The sequence below is a fragment of the Oryzias latipes genome, chromosome 17, assembly GCF_053564925.1.
Source record: "Oryzias latipes strain Hd-rR chromosome 17, Olatipes_Hd-rR_3.1".
Classification (NCBI taxonomy): Eukaryota; Metazoa; Chordata; class Actinopteri; order Beloniformes; family Adrianichthyidae; genus Oryzias; species Oryzias latipes.
In genome coordinates, this window is record NC_136253.1 from 33576984 (window position 1) to 33601742 (window position 24759).

Genomic DNA, 24759 nt, shown 5'->3' on the forward strand with positions numbered 1-24759 from the left:
AAAAATGTGTGGAGATGCTGTTCGTGCCGCAGATTCGGTGGGAAAGACGGGCTTTGTGGTCCGGTAATGAGGTTTACCTACTGTGACTCAAATCTCATTTGTTCCTGTGGGTTGTTGTCAGAGGAGCAACAGATTGAAGAACTCAGTTAGAGCCCTCCTCTTCATCCTCATCATCCTCATCCGCCAGTGAGAGAACAGCTGTACATCTACAGTATCCAGACGTCTTCGGAAACTTGCTGGTGTCAAACATTCACGTGCCAACACGACAGAAAAAAATCAAAATGATAAGTTAAAACAATTATTCACAAACAAAATGATGACATCACAGCGGGAGAAACCGTGAAACAAATACATGAATGGGGCCAAAATCTCTTATGAGAATAAAAAAATGTTAAAAATCCTCTAATAAAAACAAGACACACATAACAGATATATTCAAATTAAAAATGATTATGGGATGGCCACAGGACTTTCGGCTTGGCGCCATTTTGCGACAAAGTGTGAAATTTGTCACATTTTCCAACAATGTGGAAAAAGTAAAACTTTTGTTTGAGCGATCTTCATGAAATCTAACACATAAGCCACCAGCTTAAGTCAACGACCACAAACATTTTCTGACCTTTAATTTTAGGAAGAGGGTGCCATTATTTAAAACAAAAACAGAAAAACAAATCACCTTTAGTACGAGCCACATATTAAAACTCTTCTTTGGGATTTCACTTTATCGGCAGGAGAAAAAGTCCTGGAATAAGAAGTTTTTAACATTGTTTGTAGGACGAGTCGGCAAAGGTGTCGTGTTCCTTTATTGATCAGAAAATGTTGTGAAATGTAATACAGGGACCTTTGGCTCAAGCTGAACAAAGCGATAGGACATACAATTGGAACATATTAGGAAGGTGGGCGTGGTCAACACAAACCTCTGTTGCCAAGGGAATCTAAACGTTTCCTTTTGCTAATTCTTCTGAAAAATTACAAAGACCTGTTTGTAAACCCCTGCCAACAAAACGATGAAATAGTTGCTATGGAGATTAAACAAGAAGAAAAGCTGTGACTGGCTAAACGGCCTTGTGGCAGCCGTGAAGGCGGGTCAAAGGGGAGCGACGAGTTCAAGGGCAGGTGTCGCCTTCAGCCCATGCGACGCCGCTTGTGGCTTTGATAAACATTTGATTATGATTTGTTAAGTTCAAAGATCTCTTTGAAAGAAAAAGTGTTACGTGACATTTAACCTCTTATTTAATGAATAAAAACCATACAATCATTGTTATTGTAGATTGTAAGACCATACAAACACTTTCCTCTTGTGTTTTTGCGTTTACTGTCAGTCATTATTGTTCCCGTCCTCTGCAGCCACAAACTTGATTTCGGCATTGGCGGTCCTTGAGGCCATGCTGCTATCTCGGACCTTGTGCTTAAACAGGAAGGGGAAGATTTTCCTGAAGGACTTCTGAAAGCTGGCCCCCATGAATCCATAGATGATGGGGTTGACTGAAGAGTTAGCGTAGGACATGCAGTTGGCCCATGTCTTGATCTTGTAGGTTGTGTAGTTTGGACGGTAGTTTGGGTAGAAGGATTGAAAAAGGACAAATATCTGGATGGGACCCCAGCAGATGGCGAAGAGTAGAACGATCACCACCACCATCTTGGAGACTTTGCTCCTGATGCTGATTGTTCTTTCAGACAGAAGGTTGACCTGAAGAGGACACCAAGAGACGGACCATCAAGCTTTTTTCAATTCTTTCAAACTTTGGAAAAAGCTGCTGCCTGTGATGGCCTCTGGTTCAATTCATTGACTTGTCTCAAATGCGATAAAAATGCAATACAACAGATGTTCTTCATACCTGATAGTGGTGGTCTATTGGTTCCACTGTGGGCTGACCAACCCTTTTTACCATCAGAGTGTAGCAGAAGGAGATCGTCAGCACCGGCAGCAGGTACGCAGCTATGAACTGGTAGAGGATGAAGGCCCTCTCGTGAAGCTTTGAGGGAAATCTTTCCACGCAGTATTGTCTCGGGCCGTACCAATATCCCTCCTCTAGTCGTTGGTAAATTAGGATCGGAGATGACAGTATGAAAGAGCCTGGATGGAACCACAAGTGTGTCAGCAGAAATGACTTCTCCTTCATGTCATGATTGTATTTTCCGCACTACAGGGCACACCAGATTATAAAGCGCACTGTCAATGAAGGGTCTACTTTCAAACTTCCAGTATGTCATATATAAGTGTAAGGCGCATTGAGCGAAAACAAATCAGTCCGTCAGACCCTCTTAACTACGTTCAACGTAACTCTTGCTTGTGACACACTACAAGTTAGCCATGTGTGATGCATTAACCTATTTACAATACCTGTACAACTCAACCTCATTTGCAACATGTAAAAAAACAGACCGCTGAAACAAACATCACTGTGGCAACGCTATCTACGTACATTTTGCGCATTGGTATGAATTGTCGGTCTTCGGTCAGTGATTCATGCGTGGTATACATAGTTCAGAAGTGTTTCTTGTGTTTGTTATTAGTCGATGTGAACAAATGTCAGTCGAGGGTTTCGGTGTCTGTACGATATGTATTTACGGGAATTCTGTTTTGAGCTGTTCAGAATTGTTGGGAGAATTATGCAGTTTACACATATTTTACATAATTAAACGCAATTATTCCGTAACTCTTATGCAATTGTGTGTGATTTTTCGGGAGATCCATACGAAAATTTCTGGCTTTCCACTCCTTTTCCACGTATGTCTGACAGACTTTTCATGCATGAACCACCGATGTATATTCTTTATATCGCGTAAACGGCGCACATATCACGTTAAAATCATGTAATTGTCACTCGAAATACTAATAAATTCCATATTTATTAGCCAATAACCACGCGCGGTTTATGTTCTGTGGTAATTAACATGGCTTATTTGTACTTCCTCCGTGGTTTTAACTCAATTCATTCGTGATTCATCTGTGAAAGTTTCACCTAAAGACCACAACTTTTCTTACTTTTTCTACGTAGTTTTCATCAGCGCATTATGCCCAAAATGTACGTAGTGGCTGTTTGATACAGCCTTTATTAAAGAAAACATAGTCTGACACCGCTACATGTTAGTTGCGCTAGTGTATCCACAGTAGCACACATCATTGTATGCAACAGCACAACCAGAATTAATTAAAAAGATTGTAAATGGACTTATTTAGAAAAACATTAAGGCTTTTAAGTGTGCCTTATAGTGCGGAAAATATTATTACAAATTTCTAAATATTGTTGTAATCACTGTTTTCAAGGTATTAAAGAACAATGCAACATACTTATCCAAATGCAGATACTGACAATCATGGCTACTTTTGGGGTACGGTGGCGGAGAGATTTCAGGGGGTAGACGGTCACATAACAACGATCGCCACTCATTGCAGTCAGGGTGATACAAGTAGCCTGCACTGTCACCTATAGGGCAGACACGGAGAAGCCAAGTCAGAGCCCTTTCAAGCACACTCTTTAGATCAAGAGTTACTTTCTAAGGTGGATAACCAAGATCTGCCTGTGTTTTGACTTTTCTTTTAATGTTCACTTTTAAATTTGGCTCAGATTTGTTCAGTTCTCTGAGCTTCCAAAGAAACGACAAGGAAATGGAAAAAGTGGGTTAAAGATTAATTAACAGTATTTGGAAGGAAAATAGATTCTGTTTGAGGTAATTATTTTTACCAAGTTACATTTTCAGTGTGGTTTTGTGAGCCCTAACTAAATTAAACTTCTAAAGAAGAACAGCAATTAAACAGCAGCTCCCTGTCCATATTTAATGATTATGAGTTGGTTCCAACCTTCAAAGAGTCTTTTTTTTTTTTTAGTTAAGTCATTTTTGAGTTTCTCTAATTCATAGTCTGAAATGATTAGGAGTCATTGATGCTGTTTTGTTGCTTTCCAACACATTTTTTCACTTTCTTTCTGCACAGCAGACATAAACTAGCATGACAGCATCATTTTCCTAAGATTGCAGGAATAATAGAAATGTGAGAACATGAAAGGTTAGAATCTCCCTTAATGGTCTTTTTTTCTGTGTCCAACCATTGTTTGGTGATTCCTGAGAATGGGTCCAGACGCCATTATCCTGCAGAGCTGTGGAGCAACGCATCAGTATTTCAAAGAGGGGGGTTCACGGTGAGTTCAGCACGGATGGATTTGGGAGGGAGGATGCCACACTCACGGGATTCTTAAGTAACAAACCTTGAAAAAAGTCTGTTTATTCTGTTTTGTATTAACTGCGTTAAACGCTGTTTTATTACAGCAACAGAAGTTAAACATTACAAATAAAACAGGAATCATCTGCATGAAGGTCCTGATGAGAAAATGTTCAAACGATCTACCTCTCTCCTCTGATGATGGTACCTTTGAAACACCTTTGTTTGTATCAGGACATTCTCCAGAATATTAGAAATTTGTTCCTGTGAAGTCCTGCAGGCCCTACAGCTATTTCTTCCACCGTGAAAGTAGATCCTCTGAGCTGGGTTTCAATCAGCTGTCAGGAAAGATCATGTACAATCTTTGAAGCAGTTTTCTTTCTTAACCAGTTTGGACTATTCCTATCTGTGTGGAGAGTAGGATAAAGTTCTTTTAAACCAGGGGGTCCCCAATATGTCCCGTGATCGCAAAAAAGTGTGTGTAGGTCACAGGTCATCAAAAAATATATATAAATGTCTTTGGAGCTGCTGATAGAAAAATAACCCTTTTCATCATGTCATAATGTCACATATTCATCTAAATGTATTAATTTAATTAAAGATTATGGTCTGATTTACTTTGTATATAAGTACACAAGTATTGACATTTTAAACTATGATTCTATAATTTTAGATATTTTAATCGCACACAATTAACTTCAAAAGTATCTGTTAAAAGATCTCTTAAAACTCTTTAGAGTTTCAAAAGCACAGTTAAGACTGTGCGTAATGATAAACAACCAGTAATGATAAACAACCAGTAAACTTGTCTGCTCTATGCTGCTTCATGGTCTTATCCCCCCCTCTCTCTAACGTCCCTCTCTCTTCTTCCCTTCTTTCCTTTTCCGTCCGGTCCAACACCAAATATTTTCAAACATAATTGAAATTAATAAAGTTTGGCCTCAATTACAAAAGGGGTTTATTCATTCATACCTCTGGTTTGTCTGAAGATTAATAACCCCTACTGTTAAAGTAAAATATGTCCAACACAAGAGGCCCTCAGCTCTCATCTGTCTGCCCAGCTGTTGGACAGGACAAGTTAAAAAAAACAAAACAAAACAAAAGCACGGTAAAGACAAAGTTCACTTTAAGTTTTCACACAGTCGTTTTTCTGTGAGTTTCATTGTGTGTTTACTCTGACAGCCTTGATTTATGATTTATTTTATTTGTAAAAAAAGTCTAATATGAAGGAGTAAGGAGCAACTTTCCTTCCTCTATTCACACTCAAAAAATGGAATTGTCACTACTGTTGGATATAAATATTATTATTACGTTTGAATTACCTAAAATTGTGAGTTTCCCATGTAAATTCAAAGTCAGGCGAGATTTTGTGACTCCCGCCATACGTCTTCACGTTCTGATGGAAGCAGCAGACACTGTTTGCAACTATTTCCACACAACAATTTCAGATCTGTTAACAGATGTTAACAGATTACAAATACTATTTAAAAAAAGTTTGGAATGTAAAGGTTTTAATGGGAAAAATAAAAGGAAAAATCCGCAAAAAAAAAAAAAAATGCACGTGACTAAAATATTTTTTATTCAAACACCGAAGTCATTAAAGCATTAAGATAACCTGCCAAGGTGGAGCTATTTACAGTGTGCCTGTAAATTTGTTTGCATCATTGATTTGTTCTTAACATGTTAATTTGGGAACCACAGCTACAATGGAGTTTTAGGGCCAGTGTCTAAACAAACATTTTTATTTTAAACCATGGCTATAAAGTCGTACATTCACAAGAAAAAAGTCATAAATGTTAAATTAAGAGAACAAAGTCGCAAATGTACGACTTTAAATCTCGTAAATTCAAATAAATAAATAAACATTCAGCTCATCTGTTCCATTGAGTCTAGTCCGTCTGCTCTGCTGCTGCGCGCATCCTGTTTACTTCCTTTTTACGAGAAAAAAGTCGTAAATTTTCCTTTTATTTTTGGTGACCCTAAAACCTTGGACTGGCCTTAGACTTGTCTGAGTAAACATGCTGTTTTTGTCCACTTTCTGGTTAATATTCTATTTTAATCATCACCTTCTCTGTCTCTTTTCGTCTTTGCCTCACTGGCTTCATTAGTTTATCTAATTAGCCTTCAGTGTTTACTTAATCCTCTTTTTCATATTAATCTGCTCCTCTTCTTTCTGCTAATTACTTTTGTCTGCCCTTATTCATACATTTCATCCTTTTAGTTATTTATTCCTCTGGTGGTTCTTCTTTTTGTTTTTAGTACATTTTACTGTGTTGCTGTCTGTCCCTTCAGGGGACATTTCACAAAAACACCTTTTTAAAGTCTCATGATATTAAAAATGATTTACAAAAACTAATTAGAAAGATCCAAAACTCTAAACACTATTCTTTTCTGCAGTAGTTTAACAATCATTGAAGTGTGATTCTGCTCTCTGAATGGATAGATGGCTGCTGTGTCTTCATGCTCTATGGATATCCAAGCCCTACTCATGACTGATTACCTGGTTCAGGTGTGTCCAACCAATTAGAACATGAGCAGGGTGCGTTAAATAACACGCAGGAACGCGTTGCCTGCCGTTAGTTTGACCACGACGTTTCCCTCAGGTCTAATCATAGACTGGGCTCTTTATTGGCATCTATCAATCACATTTACAGATTTTTATTTTTTTGTGTCTTGCAATTTTTATCCTCAAAAACAAGTAAAAGAAGTCCAGCAGACGTTTATCGTTGGTGCAGCTTCACATTGAAAAGGTCGTATTTTGTTTTTCCATAGGCAGCAATTTCTGCACTGCTAGAGTAGCTCTTATTACAGTACGGCTCAAAACTGTAGCTTTAAATATATGAGTTCACTTGTTTTCGCTCACGTGCTTTCAGTGAAGTTAAATAAGAGTTAACAATCGTTCACGGTTCCCTCCTGATCATTAGAAAACTGAGTAAACAGAGTTTTTGATTCCACTTCCATGTCTGGTTGGTGCATCAGTTTAGCCTACTAGATGTTCAAAAGCTGAAAAAAAAAACATAGGATGTGTTTCAACAAATGTCAAACACGTACGCAGCGCCTGCAAAATTTCCTATAAAAAAAGAGGTAGTATTGATGTTTGAACAATAAATCCCCATTTCCCCAGAAATCCACCCAGGAGTTTGAATTCCCTCACACCCTGTTCATGTTGGCAGCTGCATTCGTTTCCATAGGTGTTATTAAACACTGTCCGTTTTCCCTTCATTGATTAGTTCAGCTCAGACAGGTTTTACCGCTTAATTAGACTCCAGGAGAATTGTAGTCGTTTTAGAATTTCCTAAGGTGCTCCAGATAGGAGACAGGTTCAGGCATGCAAGATTAATGAAGACAGCACAAATTACAGATAGAAAACCATTTTTTTCTTTCTTTTTCGGCACCATGAATATATATATTTAAATAGATTTTAGTCATCAGGGTTTTTATTCAGGTATTAGACTTTCAATGCTATTAAAGGCAGAAATTCAGGCTAAAATGTCTGAATCATCTCCCTATTGAACCAGTTTATGCAAAATATTCAAATGAAGAGCTCCTTCTTTTCAAAATAAAACTCATTATTTGCTGTTACTTCATTATTAGTTTCTTTAAAATCACACTCTGGACGTTTTTAAAGAGACTGCTAAATTCTTTTTTTTTTTTTTTTTTTTTAACTTGTCCTGTCCAACAGCTGGGCAAACAGATGAAAGCTGAGGGCCTCTTGTGTTGGACATATTTTAATTTAACAAGAGGGGTTATTCATCTTCAGACAAACCAAAGGTATGTCTGAATAAACCCCTTTTGTAATTGAGGCCAAACTTTATTAATTTCAATCATGTTTGAAAATCTTTGGTGTTGGACCGGACGGAAAAGGAAAGAGGGGAAGAAGAGAGAGGGACGTTAGAGAGAGGGGGGGGTAGGAGGGTGATAATAGGAGGGGAAGGGGGATAAGACCATGAAGCAGCATAGAGCAGACAGGTTTACTGGTTGTTTATCGTTACGGTACGGTTCAAATGTAGTACAAAAAGGGCGGGGCCTGTTCACACACACTCAAATATTATCAACACACCTGCTAGCCGCAAAAATGTCCACATGTCAACATGCACACAAAACAGATAGTGTTCACGAACGCATACCTATGCCTTTAAACCAACTAGTGTGAAATCTTTCATTCATTCAATCATGCAAACTATTAGTGCAAAGGTGGGCTAACACCTGTGCTCAGGTGAGTGTATATGTTCTTCTAAAATGGATGGTGGAATGTGAAAAGAAGGAGGAGGAGCGCCCAGCCACCCCCATACCCAGACCCCCGCCGCAGCGGCAGCTGGAAGCCGGAATTCCCCCAACGCCACACGGGAACAGGCAGGGAACAACCGCCCCCCGGGCGACCAAGACCGCCACCCAGGCCAGGGCCAGCAGGACCGCCGCGAGGCCCCCAGAGCCAGAGAGCAGGGAGGCGCAGAGGGAAAGAGAGCGCCGCCCCAGCCCAGCCAGGAAAGCAGCCCCCCGCCGCGCCGGAAGAGCCCAACGCAGGGCCCCACCGGAGAGGGACGCCCACAGCCCCAGACGAGCACCCCACCACCACCCAGGAGTTCCGGGCATCCCCCCGCCCCGACCCCAGGTACGAGCCAGGACCCCCCAAGGGAGACCCGCTCCGCACTCCAGGCAGCCACCCACCCGGCCCACGGTTGGTCCAGGTAGGAGCAAGGCAGGGGCCCGCCGCCCCCGCCCAGGAGGGGGGAACCCCGGGGAAAAAAGGGCGGCCCACAAGGGATGTTATAAATATGGCCCGACCAGGCTCGGCCATGTTGGAAGTTTGGCGGGGCCCAGCGCCCAGGGGGAAGGACCAGGACCCACCCCCCAGGGACACGAACACCCCCGGCTCAGGTGTAATATGAACCCCCCCACCGTGCGGAGAGGGCACCGCCGGGCCCAGGGAGCCGGCACCCAAGGGACAAGAGACTGCTAAATTCTAACGATTTACTGCTTGTTGCTACAGAAACAAAATATGTTTAAATTGTAAAAAAACAACAACAAAAAAAACACTGTTTTTGGCATCAAAGACAGTCTGTGCAGCTTCACTTCCCTTGAGAATAGATCAAGACTCTAATTCTCATCTGTTTGTGTTTGGAACTCCACCTTACACCACCTTTACTCCTTAACCCTGAATCCTGTCACTTCTCTTTACACATTAGCCTTTGCTTAAAAGTCTAATGAAGAGAACTGAATGGAGCTTTGCAGCAATAAAACAGTCTTTGATGTAAAGCTTTCTGAAGCCAGAGTTTCAATTGTTTCTTTTTTTTTTATTTAAAGATGAAAAACTTTCTCTTTCTCTTATTTTAATAGGTAAAATGAAAACTATACTCGTAGTGTTTCTGCCTCATTCCTGATGAGATTGGCAAACTGGTGAGTTCAGGGACGGCTTTGGGTCATGCAAAAAGCTGCTGAACAAAGTGTCCTTGCATCCTGACAAAAAAAACAAAAAAACAACATATTTAAAGGCCAGAAGTTGTTGATGGATTTTCTAATGTTGTTACACAGACCTGTAATTATTTATATAAACTACTGTTTTAAAGTTAAGCATCTACAAAGTTTTAGTTTCTTTCAACTTTTCAGCACGTTTCTTGCAATTGCTGTTGGGTCTAGTGAACCAAAAAAATAAACTGTACCACTCGTTTTATAGCAGTTTCCCCTGTTGTAGCTGAATGTTCATTTGATCTCATGTTTTCACTGCACTCGCCACAAAAACTCACTCAGGTTATGGATGCCAAATTTGAAAAAAAGAAAAAAAAGTGAGTGTGATGTAATTATGTTACCTGCTGCAAAAAAGCAACAAACTTGCACATAAATGTGCCGAAGATCCATCCAGGTAGGGGGTACAGGGTGGCGGTGAAGGGGACGCAGCACACCAAGAAGATGATATCAGTGGCAGCCAGGTTTGCTTGACAGGAGAAAATAAAATTAAACAGAGAGGGGCTTTTAGTCTCCAGACTGCAGCAGCTGTAGGATGACAAAAAAAGCGTCCTGTTGGCTGCATTTCTGACATTCGTCATGAGAGATTTGTCTTTCCTTACATTTAAAAATCAACATTGATTTCTGCTGGAATTTAGATTAAGAATGTAGGATATCAATGCAATTAAACATACAAAACAGAAACGTTTTGGTGCATTGAAATGATTGATGAACTGACATCATTATAACTTTTAGTTGGAGTTTAGCTGATCACTTGAAATGCCTCTTTTTGTTGAAGTTATGTTTCCAGTTTTCTCTTTCATCTAAAAGTTCTTAACTTCAAATACTTTCCTCTAATTTCTGCTAAAGATCCACAAAGCCATGTGCAAAAAATAAAAACCCCAGAACAAAGGAATTTTTAATGCTATAATATAAATATAATATTGTCATCAATATTATGACAATATTGTTTACAATATTGTTTGTTGTTTACTGAATGGAAACAGCAAACCAATTCATAAGTTCCCCTTCTACGTCTTGTTTGACCTGTTATGATTGTATTAGTGCATTAGTGTATTAGTGTCTGGTTTTGTCAGGCGCGTGTGTATGAGATTAAAAAATATCTTTTTTTCCTCTTTTAAAATACATAAATAAATATTCAGCAAAAACTGTTCTCTGCCTAGTTACGCGCGGACTCGAGTCACATGACTCGGACACGACTCAGACAGATTTTTTCAGTGTTGTGTTGTTTTGTGTTGTGTTGCGAAATCTAAATCTAAATCTAAATCTCGCCCGCCGTGGGTCTGAAAGTACAATCAAAAAAATCGAGTGCTTCTCTGAGAAGAACTAGTGTGGATTGATGCTAACTGGAATTAAGACCACAATGCATTGCGTCTAAAGATGTTTCTATGGAAGTCTATGGAATGTTGGCTTATGGTAGGAAGTGGGCACTTTTACTTTGGAATGCCAAGGGGAGGAGTCACTCAGTCCAGTTCTCACATACAGTCAATGGTTCTTCTTCTTCTTACTGCCTTTTACGCCTTGAGACGCTTAGGGCAGCAACGAAATCTTTCCACTTCTGACGGTCGCGGGGCAAGGGGATGATGGTTCCCCACGTGTGTCCAAATTCTTTCAAATCGGTTTCTACTGTTCGGCGCCAGGTGATCTTCGGCCGTCCTCTTTTTCTTTTTCCATCTGGTGTCCAATGTATTGCTGTCTTTATTATTGTGTTGTCTTCACTCCTGAGTACATGTCCAATCCATGTCCAGCGTCTCTTGAGGATAATTGATGACATGTCTTCTTGATTGCTGCGGAAGAATAGATCTTCATTGGAAATCTTTTGGGGCCAGAAAATTCTTAATATCCTCCTTAAATTTTTGGTTTGGAAGTTCGAAGGTTTTGTCAAGTCCTGCTGTGTCATTCTCCAGCACTCTGCTCCATACAGTAATACTAACAGAACACAGCTGCTGTAGAGCTTCAGTTTTGTCTTAGTGCTGTACTGTGATGTCTTCCAAATATTGTTCATGCTTATGAATGCGAGCGACCCTTGCTTTATTAATCCTGTTCTGTATGTCCTTATTACTTCCACCTTCTGACGTGATGATGCTAGCCAAATAAGTAAAGCTTTCAGTGAATGGTAAATTCTGATGATTGACCTGGATGGGGGGCTGTGACGTAGTATTCAAGGTCAAAATCGCTGACTTGCTTTGGTTGATTTTGAGACCAACCTGGGATCCAAATCGGCTTAACCGCTCAGTCTTGTCTTGCATGTGTCGGTGAATACAAGAGATCAGTGCCAGATCGTCAGCAAAGTCGAGATCCTCAATGGTGGAGAAGAGTGTCCATCTGATGCCAGTTGGTCCTGCGTCAGTCGTGCGCCTCATCACCCAGTCTATCACTATGTTGAAGAGAAGAGCTGACATCACACATCCTTGACGGACTCCTGTTTTCCAGATGTCACTTCCTCCCACACAGCATCTGTAGTTGTTATACAACCTTTTGAAGAAATCTTTCACTGATGTGGCGCAAAAATAGAGCAGAGAATGTTCCTTTTTTAAGGGAAATGGTAAAGTTACATTATGTGAAACTTTGTTTTTGACAGTAATTACACTTAAGTTTCAAGCTGCAGCTGCTCTGTTGGTTGTTTGCAGCATTTTGCTTTGAATCATCCAGGAGTTTCGGTTATGAATCTCTGAGTCTGTGCACACAGATGGACACAAAGCACTCAGTGTGTCTCATCTTCATTCAAGTGGCCAACCTGATATAAATCTCACATCTCTGTGTGCTTCACACGCCAAGCAAAGGTTGCAAGACCAACCTTGGCAGTCTGGCTCCGGCTTCCCTTTCTCGTCCTGACACCACACACCACTTGCTCTGAGCTCTAATGGCTGATCTAATCAGCTGCTGAAGTATTATGCGGAATAGGATAAGACAGATGTTGCAGCTGCTAATTAAACGAAGCCGAATATGAAAACCTTTCAACCCTTGAGAGGTTTGATTCCTGAATATGTTGGTGTTACGTCCAGAAATGACATCCTTCCCCCAAATGTGCTCATTTCATCTGCACACATTTCAAGTGTTGTTCACTTGTTTTTGTTTATATTCATTTAAATCATTTATTGAAGTTGTTCTTGATGTGTTATAAAAACAATAACGCAGTGATGAACCACTGAATCGAAGTTAGGGTCCTCAGTTTTAAATTAGGACTCAGCTTCAAGGTAAATGCACATCTTAGATTTTATTTATTTTCCCTGATTCCTTAAACATCATAAACCCTCTGAGCCAAATCTAATCAGATGAAAACCAGGAAGAACAAGGAAGACAATTATACTTTCACAGCGAGCTCTGAGCCCCGAGAACTAATCATCAATAAAAAACAGCAGTGGCTCTAAAGTGCCATTCATACTCATTTACGTGAGGATTTATCAAGTGTATTAATGTGTTAAGTAACAATAGAAAACAGTATTTTTTTTGGTTAAGAGGCAAAAACATCTCCAACATGAAAAAAAGCTGACCTTTTTAACCCCTTGACGCCTGAATTTATTTCACATTGTGAAAAAAAGGCTCACATATGATTCTGCATTCAAGGAGATGTTAAAGAGCCTTTATACCACGGTCCGGGTGAATACTCAAATCTGATTGGCTGCTGGGTGTGCATTAAAACCTGATAACCGCACGGTGAAAAAAGAAGTTCCGGTCACCTAGCTTGAATGTTTCGTATCAGTGCACCAGCTTCTTTAAAACAACCTTTTGCTTCATACTTTGAACAAAAACAAGCGGTAAGAAGTGAACTTTCTCTCTGAACTGATGCTTTATTCAACCCATCGGGAAGATCCGCATATATATATCGCCGAATCTTGACTGCAGCGGTGGTGCTGAGCGATGCGCCGCATCTCGTAATACATAGTCCGCTTTTTGTGAGAAAAGCGATCTAAATCCGAAAAAACAAGACGGTTCGCATCGGACAGTTCAGGCTTCCACGGCGTGCGTTAAAAAGTAATAACGCACACTTACATATCCTGCTTTTCTTAAGCCTTTCAAAGTAAAATACAGTATATCCATTTTTAGATCATATATAACCTTTGGCACGTGATTTCTTTAATGAAATGTGAGTTTTTTTTCGCAGCTCATTTTCCTACCCAGAAGTAAGAGGACTCAATTCCTGAGGCTCCGCCTTTCTCTCCTTGTGGGTGCTGCCCAATTCATGACATCAACCTAGAGGCGGCTTTGGCGGCGTGTCCGCTTTTCCCCCACAAAACTTTTGCAATCATGCATGTGCACATTGTGCATACAAAATGCTAATCACCGCTAGCTCCTCTGGGAAAATGGGTGTGTGTCAACCTAGGGGCGGTGCTGGCACCACAAACTCTTCCTGAAAGGGGCGGTTCCTCACTTTGTGATGTCACAATGTGAAGACTGGTGCTCAGAGTGCAGGGTTTTAGAGGAATGCTCAAAAATGAACTGCACAAAAAAACGCTTTTAGATTGTTCTCCGTGAGGAAATAATATAATAATACAAAAATGATAAAAAAATCTAAAAGTTGATTTTGCATTAAATAGGCCCTTGAACTATGATTGTGTTGTTTTTAGCCAAAATCAAAAAGCCTGTTTGTATTTTTTTTGTTTCTGCAGAGCGGCAGAATTCATTAGAAATTTGTCTGCCCCCACTTCTCTTTACCCACTTATTTTCATGCTCTCCTCCTAGCTTACAGCCCCTCAAACCCCCAACCCAACATCAATGGTTCAACAACGATGTTTATTAATATCAGAGTTATCCAGCCGTACAGTTGGGATCCGGATTCCAGCTCAGACGAGGAAAACAAAGACGTACAGGGAAAGCGGATGCATCAGAATGGAGCGGAGCAGGGAGCTTGTGGCCCCCGCTTTGAGGATTTTTTTCTACGCCACAAATATCCCCTTTTTGAAACAGCATTTTTTTGTCTGCTCCTCATTCACAACGATTTGAATAAAGAAATACTCAGAAAAGCAGTTATCAGCTTAATTTTCTTTATAAATGTCCTCCAACATCAGAAAAATACCTTAAGAACGTGTAAAAAAACAACAACACAATTTTAATTTGAGTAGGTGTTTAAAACTTTTTCTTCTGGATAAATGAGAATCTTAACAGATGTGTACTTAAATGTTATTTAGACAGTTGAGAATGTTTCGCAATTTTAGCACATGTTTCGCATGTTGTGTGCAGAATGTTTTCTAAAAAGCAAATCAAATATCATGTAGTCCAGAATTGAAGCTATAATCATGTTAACCAAAACAAAAAGGTCCAGATGTTTAGCAGAGAAGCAACAGTTGTGCAACAAATCCCTTCTGCATCGTGTTCGGATTTTTTTGGAGCAATAAGCCTCACAGAGCTGTCAGCTGCACAAATTGTTAATTGCAAATTGTTTTCCGTCTCAAAACTCCCGAGGTGCACGCTCACTACGCCGGGGAAATGAGATTAGCCTCCTACACCTGTTCCTTCACATCCGAGCACCTGCTCCTCCTGCTCATGATGAAAGTTAAAACCGCAGCAAGCAGACGGCGTTTTTATCTGTTGGTATGAACTCAGCAAACGCAGATTCAGCTAGAGAGCACTGACCTTCCTCTTTTCTTTATTTATAGCAGGTCTTTTGAGGCAAGTGATTAACATTATTCTACAGGATCCACCAGATCTTGCGGCTCTTTTACGTTTTGAAAACAGCCCTGCAGTCATGCACACATGGATTTGCTCACCTATGTAGAAGTTAGTGGCCGTCCTCATCTGTCTGTGTTTAGAAATCACATAGATAACCAGAGAGTTGCCGACAAGTCCAACCAGCATGATGAGCGAGAAGAACAAAGGGACCAGCCAGGCATCGGTCAGGAAGGGATGCTGATCTCCTTCCTCCTCATCCTCGTCCAGATGCATCCCTCCGGAGACGTTGCCCTCGGATCTGTTGACCCCCACCTGCTCGGTGGAGTTCCAGAGCCCGTTGGAGGAGGAGGAGTGCATGGTGTCAGGGCAGAGGGAGGAATGGGGGGCAGGAGAGCAGGCTGGAGAAGGAAGCAGAGCTCACAGTTGGGAGAGAGCGCACGCAGCGTGCACGTACCGATTCCAGTCTGCCCTAAGGCAAAGACGATGGACGGAGGCTGAAAAACAAAGCTGCCAGGGATGTGACCAAAAAACTAAAAAAGGGAAATTCCCAGAATATTTTTTAGCCCAGAAGAAAACGTTTGTGAGATAATTTCAGGAGACTTAGGTTATATAAAGTGATACCTATCACTGCAGAAAGAGGGAAAATTAAATATGTGAACAGACCATTGAAAGAACAAATAAGTAAAGTGACAAAAAGGCTTTTTTTCTCAGTGCAAACTGAAGGAAAACTGCACCTTTGTGTTACAATATCACTCCTTGAGCCTTGAAACAGCTGTTTCTGACAAAGAGTCAGCACAGACTGAAATAGAAAATAAGGTGAAAGCTGCAAAACGGACAAAAATCTCCTGTGAGCCTGCGGTCACGAGCAAGAGAATCCACACTTCTGCTTATTTTCTCCTCCTTTTTTTCCACCACCTGTATTTGCAGCCAATTCCAAGCTCTGTTCATTCCAGCACTCCAGCTTTTCAGGGGACAAACCGCCGCTTGGCAATTAGCAGAAAACAAATATCTGCTTTACGGGAAGATGCAAAAGCCTCCAGCATCGCCCCGGTGATCATCCTCCAAGCAGAGTGGACTCTCTCTGAAGCAGGGACGGCACAGGAGATGCTGACGGCGGGGTGGGAATGAGCGAGAACGAGGACACGTGCGTCTGAAGGGGGAGGAAGGCGCACACACACAGGATGCATCTCAATACATGTGGGCTACTGCATGACTCCGGGCAAAATGTTCTTTTGTAAGGGTCTCCTAGCAACATGATCCCTTAACTTGCCTTCTTCCCCACAGAAATAAATGAATAAATAAAAACAGTAAAGCCTCCTACACTTGCTTTGCTCCTCCACAAAGGAGAAGTCATAACAACTGCAGCTCTTCACTGAGATCGGCAGTAGGTAAAAAAACAAAAAGCATCACCACTGTCAAGTGGAAAGGTTCATTTCCTTGTCTTTTCATTTTAATATGAACAAAATCACAACAAATACACTTTGCATGAAAAGTTTCTCCTGTTTCCTCACCAAAAACTATATTTGGTAGAAGTAAAATGACAGTTTTGTTTGACAAAAACAAAAGAAAGCTTGCTTTTAGCTAAAAATAATAAGTGATTTGTGAAAAATCTTTTTCCTTTATAAATGCACAATTGTTATTCCCATAATGACCCATTAAAAACTATAATTAATGTAGTTTATTTGCACATTTTCTCTTGAAAGGCCGTGTCACACAACCACATTTTGCGTATTTTCCACGCTCTGGTGATACAGGCATGACGTACGTCAGTCATAAGTGTCGTTTGCGTTCGTCGACGTGCGCAGACGTCCGTCGAGAGTTCCAGCTGATGGGTCTATACGTGAATTTGGTTTTGAGCTGTTTACATTTCTTTTATGAATTACGCAGTTTAATTGTTTGTAGTTTATATGGAATCATTACCCAAATTTTACGCAATTGTGCGTGATTTTTGTGAGATGCGTGTTCATGTCTTTCCATGACCGTTCCACGTATGTCTAACGGACTTTACACGCATGTACCACCCATGTAAAACTTTTGTGTCATGAATACGGTGCACATATCACGTTAAAATGAAGAACAAATTTTGGGCCAGATTTCAGTTTTACGTGTTCTTTCCGTGGTTTAAACGTGATTCAATTGTGACACATCTGTGGAAATTTCACGGAAAGGCCACAACTTTTCTCACTTTTTCCACGTAGAATCACGTCTGACCAATTTTCATCCATGCAAAATGCACTAAACGTACTTTGTGATTTTGCATTTTCAGTTTGTTAAGTATAGATACAGCTGGGTGAAAGGTTTGAGAAGCACCCGCTCACCTGTAATCAGGATTCAGGAAGAGACCAGAAATGTTGTTTTTCCGTTGACCGCCATTATGTGCTATTTTGACCCCATCGTCACCACTGTCTCGCTGTCAACTTTTATACTCTTTGTTAATCCGGTTCATAAAGTTCTGCAGAGCAAACTTCATATTTTCTCCACTGCATCTTGTAAGAAGAAATAAAACAACAAAATGGACTTCGGCGTCACACAAAACTCAACCCATCGGCTCCATTTTAGGCTTCAACAGCGGAGTCGCCTGTGCAGAGACTGAAGACTAGAGCATCCAGGCTACAACGTCTGCGGCAAAACAGAGAGGAAGGAAAAATAAATGGGTTCCCAAGCAGTACTCAGTGAAGGAGACACTGAGCTGTCAGTCAGTTGTCTGGAAAAAGGAGGCAACTTCTCCGGTTTGGGGAGTCGATTTTAAAGAGTCTCACAGCTGCATTTGAACAGTGAATTTTTCAGGCCTAACCTGCATGAATGAGATGAGGAGGGAATGCTGAGTTCCTCCTGAACTGAAGCCACATTCAGGTTTCTTTCAGATTAGAAGAATTGTGAACTTTTGCCAAAAAAAGAGTGTCAAGCCTGGAAACAGAGCTCGTGACTCACTTGCTTGGTGGACGACTCCTTAGTCCAGTGAACCACAGTATGTAAACACTGGGGGGGGGGGGGGGGGGGGGGCTTCAAAACCAGACATTTTAACAACAAAAAGCTGCTGTGACCCAGGAGCCACAAGGAGAATTTGACTGTTCACCCTGCGGTTCAGCAGGAACAGAAACTAAGGATGACTCATGAACTCATGAAGAAAATCTATAATTAGTGGGATTGTAATAAGATGAACAGAGAAAAGCTCAGAATCAGTGTTGAGTGGAAACTATTGGAGTTTAAACAAGCAGAACAAATTTGAATTCACCAAAATGCTTTGGAGACATCTTTTCTTTAAATTATGAATTTGCACGGATTAAATATTGATCTGATGTGGAACACTGATGCAAGAATGTAAAGCATCAAAGGTCTTTGCTCTCCATTAATCGGACTTCATTCTGCTCTGTTCTTTAAGACTAGAAAATAAAAAGATTTTTCAGGGAAATGTACCCAGGGCGAATTTCTCACTGTGTCACCTGCCCCTCCTGTCTCTGATATCTGCACGAGTTTTGAGCTGAGATGGCTGCTCGTGTTTTCCCTTTCAAATTCTTCCGATCTTCTTTTTGAAATCAACTTCTGCAGAATCACCAGGTTTATAAATGATGTAGGAGGAAGGGCAGAAAGAAGGGAAGTCAAAGGGAAAAAAAACATCCCCACAACATGAATAGTGGCTCCAGATTGGCCTTCAGCTTCCAGCTGGCTGTTCAGTCTCCACTGTTTAGTCATGGATCCTGTTTGTCTGCAACGGCCAGCAAAGGGGGGAATATTCACTTGACACACACAATTCAGTCCTCCATATTTCCAGCTGTTATACATTTTATTTCTATAATATTGGCTCTAAACTGACCCTTAGAAGCTTTTCTAACTGTTTGGGTTCTTTCTATTGCCGCTTAAGGTTCTGTACAGGAAAAAAGGTGTATTTTCCAAAGTTTTAGTTCAAAGTATAAGCTGCAGAATTCAGAAAATTCTGACTTTAATCACTGAGAATCTATCTGAGAAAAAAGTAAGAATTCTGAGAGTAAAGTCAGAATTTTCTGAATTTTTTTTTTACTAAAAACTTTTACCTAAAAGAACACGGGGAACACTTTGAAAATAAATCAAACGATGATGGAAGTTTATAATGTGTCTCAAGAAAGTGTCATTATGCTGCTGCAGCATGAGACGATGTTTGTCTTTCAGTTTTTACCGTAAGCATTGTAAAAATAAACAGTCTGTTTATTCCAGAAAGGTCAAAGTGTCATTTGTGTTTTCACCTGTTACGTAAAAGACTATTTTGTGTTTTTGTTTCAGCAGAATTTGTATTAAGCGCTGCTTTTAGAAACAAGAACAAAAGCCATTATGTTAGAAGTGTGGCTGCTGAATCCAGGTTCTGTAAATTGACGCAGAGCCGGTTGTTGAACCAGGTGAGAGTTCAACCACTGTTTGCCAATCACCATTTTTGCTCCATTGAAAAGAAAAACAAAGTATTTTTCTGACGCTGTCCTTAAGCGTAAATACAGTATATTGTAGTGGAAACAAATGGGATGTAACATGAGTCACTGTGATTATGAAGGACGATGAAGAACCGGCCTCATCAGACTGAAACATCTGCCGTTGGACCGCCGACATCGCTGATACTTTCTGAGCTCGTCATCCTGATGTGTCCATCATCACGCTGGCAGAATGAAGATCCATTAAGTACTGGAGGGTTCTACTTTGCAGCTCCGCTCCTCTCATTACAGACCACGCCTGCTTTGCTGGAAAGGCCAATTTATTTGTACACAATGTTCCCTTGTTTATTGACGGCATTAAAAGCTATAACGCAATTTCAAATCTCAAAAACTCCTCACAACACAATTTGCACACTTCTCTCAGATCAACATGAGCATTTTCTCTCTTGTTCAATCTCTCAAAGTTCAAACCTTTGTAGAAAAATAAGTCCAGTTTCATAGAATAAAAACACAGACCCGATCACAATCGGAGATATGTACAGGTTTGTCAAACTGAAGGGATTCTGTGCAGGAGACGCGGCGCAGAGGAGATCGACTGACAACGGTTTGCAGCCAGTCAGGATGCACGATGTTAAAAAAAATTCAAGAGTATGCAACATTGCAGCACAAAAATCTGTGAAACAGCAAGACCAGGAAAGGTGAAATAGCGAGGAACCCCTGTAACACATTTGTGCAAAAACAATTTAAATTAGATCAGATTACATTGATGGTTGTCGTTGCCACAAACACGACAAAATTTTAAATTTGCAACATTGAAAATGGTGATGGCAGTTGGATAAAAACAGTTTTTAAGTGTGGTTACCTGTGCATTAATTAGTCTGCAGCGTCTGCACGATGGCAACAGTTCAAACAAGGGGTGGGTGGTCTTTTATGAATTTCTGGGCTGTCTTGTCGTGATGTAGTTCTTCCAGTGACGGCAGATTCGAATGCTTTACATAACACATTAAAAGAAACATTCCAAAAATATTTGATTAAACGAGGGATCATTAAAAGAAACGTTTAAACTAAGTTGAATTGAAATAAATGTAAAAAAAATTTAGAGTAACAGTACATGGATACTGCAAAAAACAGGCTGCCATATAGAAATAATTCGAAACAATTTACAATAAAAAAAAATCCTTAAATATGCAAAAAATCTGCTAATCGGATAAGAAAATAGGTCTAAGCGATACTTGTTAATTTAAAGAAACAAATTGTAGTCACTAAGTCATGTTTTTGTTTTGCTATTAGAAAAACTTTCTTGAAATGAATGTTTTACTTCCAAGAGAGAAAATGAGACATTTTTTCTTTCTACTTTCTTCCGTTTTGAATAGAAACGAATCAGTGTTTCAGCTGGAGTCTGCTCCAGATCTGCAGAGCATAGAAGCTGAATGCAGCTTCTCCATGTCTGGTTTTGACTCCAGAAACTGACAAAAGACCGGATCCAGATGAGCGGAGAGGAAAAATGAGAAGTTGCTGTGTCTTCTTGCTCACAATTACCGTTTTGATGTTTAATGAACACGTGATTTCCTTATTTACTTCATTAATGGACAGAATTGCTGTCTGAAATCTGACTGATGAGCTTCTTTAGTGTGGTAAAGGGGAGGATATGACACAACTTTTTCTTTGTTTGTACACCACCAATACCAAACACAACACAAAGTTGATAGACTCAGTCACACTAGTTTCTAACACGAGCATTTTCTCTATATGTTTGTTTTTTTGTTCATTTGTGTTAATATTTATGATAAAACAGACCGATGTGTGGGACACTAAAATATGAACAATCATTCGTGGATCTGCTGTAAAAGAACACAAACACTTTAAACACCGACAAATATTGAGGTCAAGTCGATGATGAGATGCAAATCTAATTCTATCAAACGGTTTCTGAGCTTTTTATAAAGAAAAACAAAAAAAAAACAGAGAGTTGACTTGAATCAAACAATTTAAAATTCTGGAGACGGAATACTTGAACTTTAAGATCCCACCAGCAGGAGTCCAAGGCCAGATAATTGAAAATGGGGGTGTGAAGAGTGAAAATGGAAGAAAGATTAAAGGGAGCAAAAAGGAGGGTGAGGAGGTGAGAGGAGGAACGCTGCCGGCTTTCACTGGAAACAGCTGCAGAGAATTAAGAGCTTCTGTTGTTTTCATGTCCAAAGGACGGGATGTTCGGTGTTCAGAGCTGAGACACATCAAAGTGAAGGAATTTACTTTAACTGCAGTTCTTCTGCTGCTTTCCAGGGAAAATCTTTGTCTGAGGATGGAAACATGTGACGAATGCTATAAATACATGTTGTTAACACAAACACTTGAAAGTTTGGGCTTAAAAACCAGATTCTCCAACTTTTGTCGATCTAGTTACTGTTTTTTTGGGAAAAGGGCAGAATTGACAGGTTATGTTGACAGACTGTTTTTCAGCAAAACTTCTTTTCTTACTGCGCCTTTGGGCAAAAACTAACCCAAGTGTTACCGTACTTGCTCAATATTCCCTTTCTTGGCATAGTGAATGACCCCGCCCATAAAATGGTGACATCACAGCGGGAAAAAACAGTAAAAAAAATTAATAAAAAAATGGGGGGACAAAATCTCTTATGGGGCTCACAAAAGTTTCAAAATACGAATAAAGAAAACACATGTCAGGGGTTTCTGAAGGAAGTTATGAAACTTATTATGGGATGGCCAGAGGACCTGCAGCATGGGGACCATTTTGTGGTTGTGAAGCGTTCAGTTTGGCGGTTTTAAAATTTTTCCCACCATATGGGAAAGGAAAACTTTTAAGTGATCTTCATACCAAGTTAAGTCTACAACCACAACAGAAGTTTTGTTGACCTTTGACCTCGTTAAGAGGCCACCATCTTAAGTTTTCCAGAAAAGTAATTGTTATTCCTCCAAGGAATTTCGATCTATCACCTCCTCCTTGAGCATCATTGGGAAGCTACTTGCAAAATAATGTTGGTTTGGCAAGGTTGTAGAGTTGTAACGCTGTTTACGTGGTTGCTAGCACCTTTTTTTTACTGGAGTATTGTGAAAATGGACTCATGAATCGTTGGCTCAACCTGAACGAAACGATATAACACATGATATGAGTATATCAGGAATGTGGGCGTGGCTAACAAAAACCTCTGTTGCTAGGGAAATCCAAAAACGTACTTGTGCCGACGCTTCTAAAAACGACATCAACCTGTTCGTCACCCTCTGCAGACCAAAAAAGCAAATGGTTGCTATGGAGACGAAACCAAAATTTAAGCCGCCATTTTTTAAATGAATATGTCACATGCAGCTCTAAACAGGCTGGCAGGAGAGTGAAGGGCGTGAAGCAACCACTCAGCCAGTGAAGGCGGGTAAAAAGGGGGCGACGACCAGGGTGGGGGCGTGTGGCGCCTGCAGCAATGCAGCGCGCCGCTGTAATTTGATCAAAAAACCTCTGCTTCTCTTTGTGGTCTAAAATAAATCTTTTTAACAGTTTAAAAGAAGAAGAACACAATTTATCACCTTCAATTAGCTACATTTTATCATATGTTTCCCTTTTGATGAATGTGTTTTTACTCTTCTGGTGGTTAATAAAAGTGAGTAAAGAGGCTCTTTCAGAGTCTAACTGCCCACGGAGACTGTCTTTGTTTAACTTTTTTTTGTATCAGCAAAACATGTGAGTTTAAAATGTATTGGATTCTCATTTAGAAAGAACCTTGTAAATGTTATGAAACTGCTCCTCAGGGCCTGATCGTGCTCCTGGTGACTACAGCTGACGTTACACAGCATCGCTCTCCTTTTCTTCTTCCAATAAGGAAACAAAACTGCTGCTGTGGCTGAGCTTTGAATGCTGTTACAAGTCAAAGAAAAATCTGCTTTAGAAAAGAACATTTTCAAATCATATTCACAGATAACAATGGGGTTATATGGAAAAAAATAAAAAAAAGTCCTGTTTGGAGAATTTTGCGCCTGTCCTGTCTATGAAGCATGAAATATTCTACACTTCTGAGAAAACTGAAAATGTTGACTTTTCATGGTGTTGTCATTGGGGGTTTTCTTTGAAGACTTACTGTGTAGATTGCACAATTCTTCTAGATGATGAATATAGACCACAATGCATTGCAGTTGAACGATTTCTTTATCTTATTTTTTTTAATGTATGCAAATTGATTTTTTTACACACATTCTGAATGTTTTCATCATCAGAAAACAGTTAAATGTTCTGTGTCAAATGTTTATTTTATAATGATTTTACTTTGTCCAACAGGTGACGTCTTATTTGAAGTTAAAAAAAAGCAAATCAGCTGAAACCAGTCCGGTCATTCTCCTCTGAACTCTGGCATCAACAAGGCAGAACTGCCACTCGCTGGAAACGTTCTCTTTTTCAGACCATTCTCCGAGAACCCACCCTAGAGATGGTTGTGGGTGAAAATCCCAGTAGACCAGCCTGTCTGGCACCAACAAGCATGCCACGTTTAAAGTCACTTCAATCCCCTTTCTTCTTCGTTCTGATGCTGGGTTTGAACTGCAGCGGATCGTCTTCTTCGTCTTCTTCACTGTGCAAACAGGAGGACGTCGTACATAAACTGTGTGAAGGCGTTGAACAGGACTAAGGTGCAGAACCGCCTTCCCAGTGCGTGGACTGACAAACATTGGAGAGTTCTTTTTACAAGGCTCCCGCGCAAAAGAAAACTGGAGACCTCCAATGTCGGATCTTTCATGGTGCTGTTACTCACTGTTATTCATTCAACCCTTTTTCTATCTTGTGGGGTCCAGATGACCCCACTCCCAGCATTAACGTGCCTTGGAGGCACGTTAATGCTGGGAGTGGGGTCATCTGGACCCACAAGACAGCACAAGGGTTAACGTCTGTGTTTGCTCTTTTTAATTTGCCCATTCTCCTTCTTCACACTGTCGAACAATCTGTCCTGTTTTAAATAATCTGATTATTTAATAATGTTCTTTGTTCTGTGTCTATGTGAACTATGTGTCACGGGTCCGCCGTCAGCTGCCTCCCTCCTCCCTACTCCTCATTGGAACCAGCTGCACCTCATCACCTCATCACCAGCAGACCTTCTTAAGGAGATCCATCCCAGCATACTACGCCAGTCCGTT

General features: G+C 40.4%; 1 protein-coding gene across 3 annotated transcripts; it reads right to left on the minus strand.

Moving 5' to 3' along the window:
- Positions 1–606: 606 nt before the first annotated feature.
- On the minus strand, positions 607–16508 carry kiss1ra (KISS1 receptor a). Of its 3 annotated transcripts, XM_078934122.1 has the most exons (6): positions 15970–16493; positions 15334–15633; positions 9970–10094; positions 3296–3431; positions 1839–2077; positions 607–1690 (listed from the first exon to the last, which is right to left on the minus strand). In XM_078934122.1, exons 2-6 carry the CDS (start codon positions 15590–15592, stop codon positions 1319–1321), a joined length of 1131 nt encoding a protein of 376 aa, XP_078790248.1. In that variant the 5' UTR covers positions 15593–15633; positions 15970–16493; the 3' UTR covers positions 607–1318. The 3 variants fall into 3 exon arrangements, with proteins under 3 accessions (XP_078790248.1, XP_004079479.1, XP_078790249.1); XM_004079431.5 differs by having other exon boundaries at positions 15334–16492; XM_078934123.1 differs by lacking the exon at positions 9970–10094 and having other exon boundaries at positions 3318–3431; positions 15334–16508.
- Between the last annotated feature and the right edge of the window lie 8251 nt (positions 16509–24759).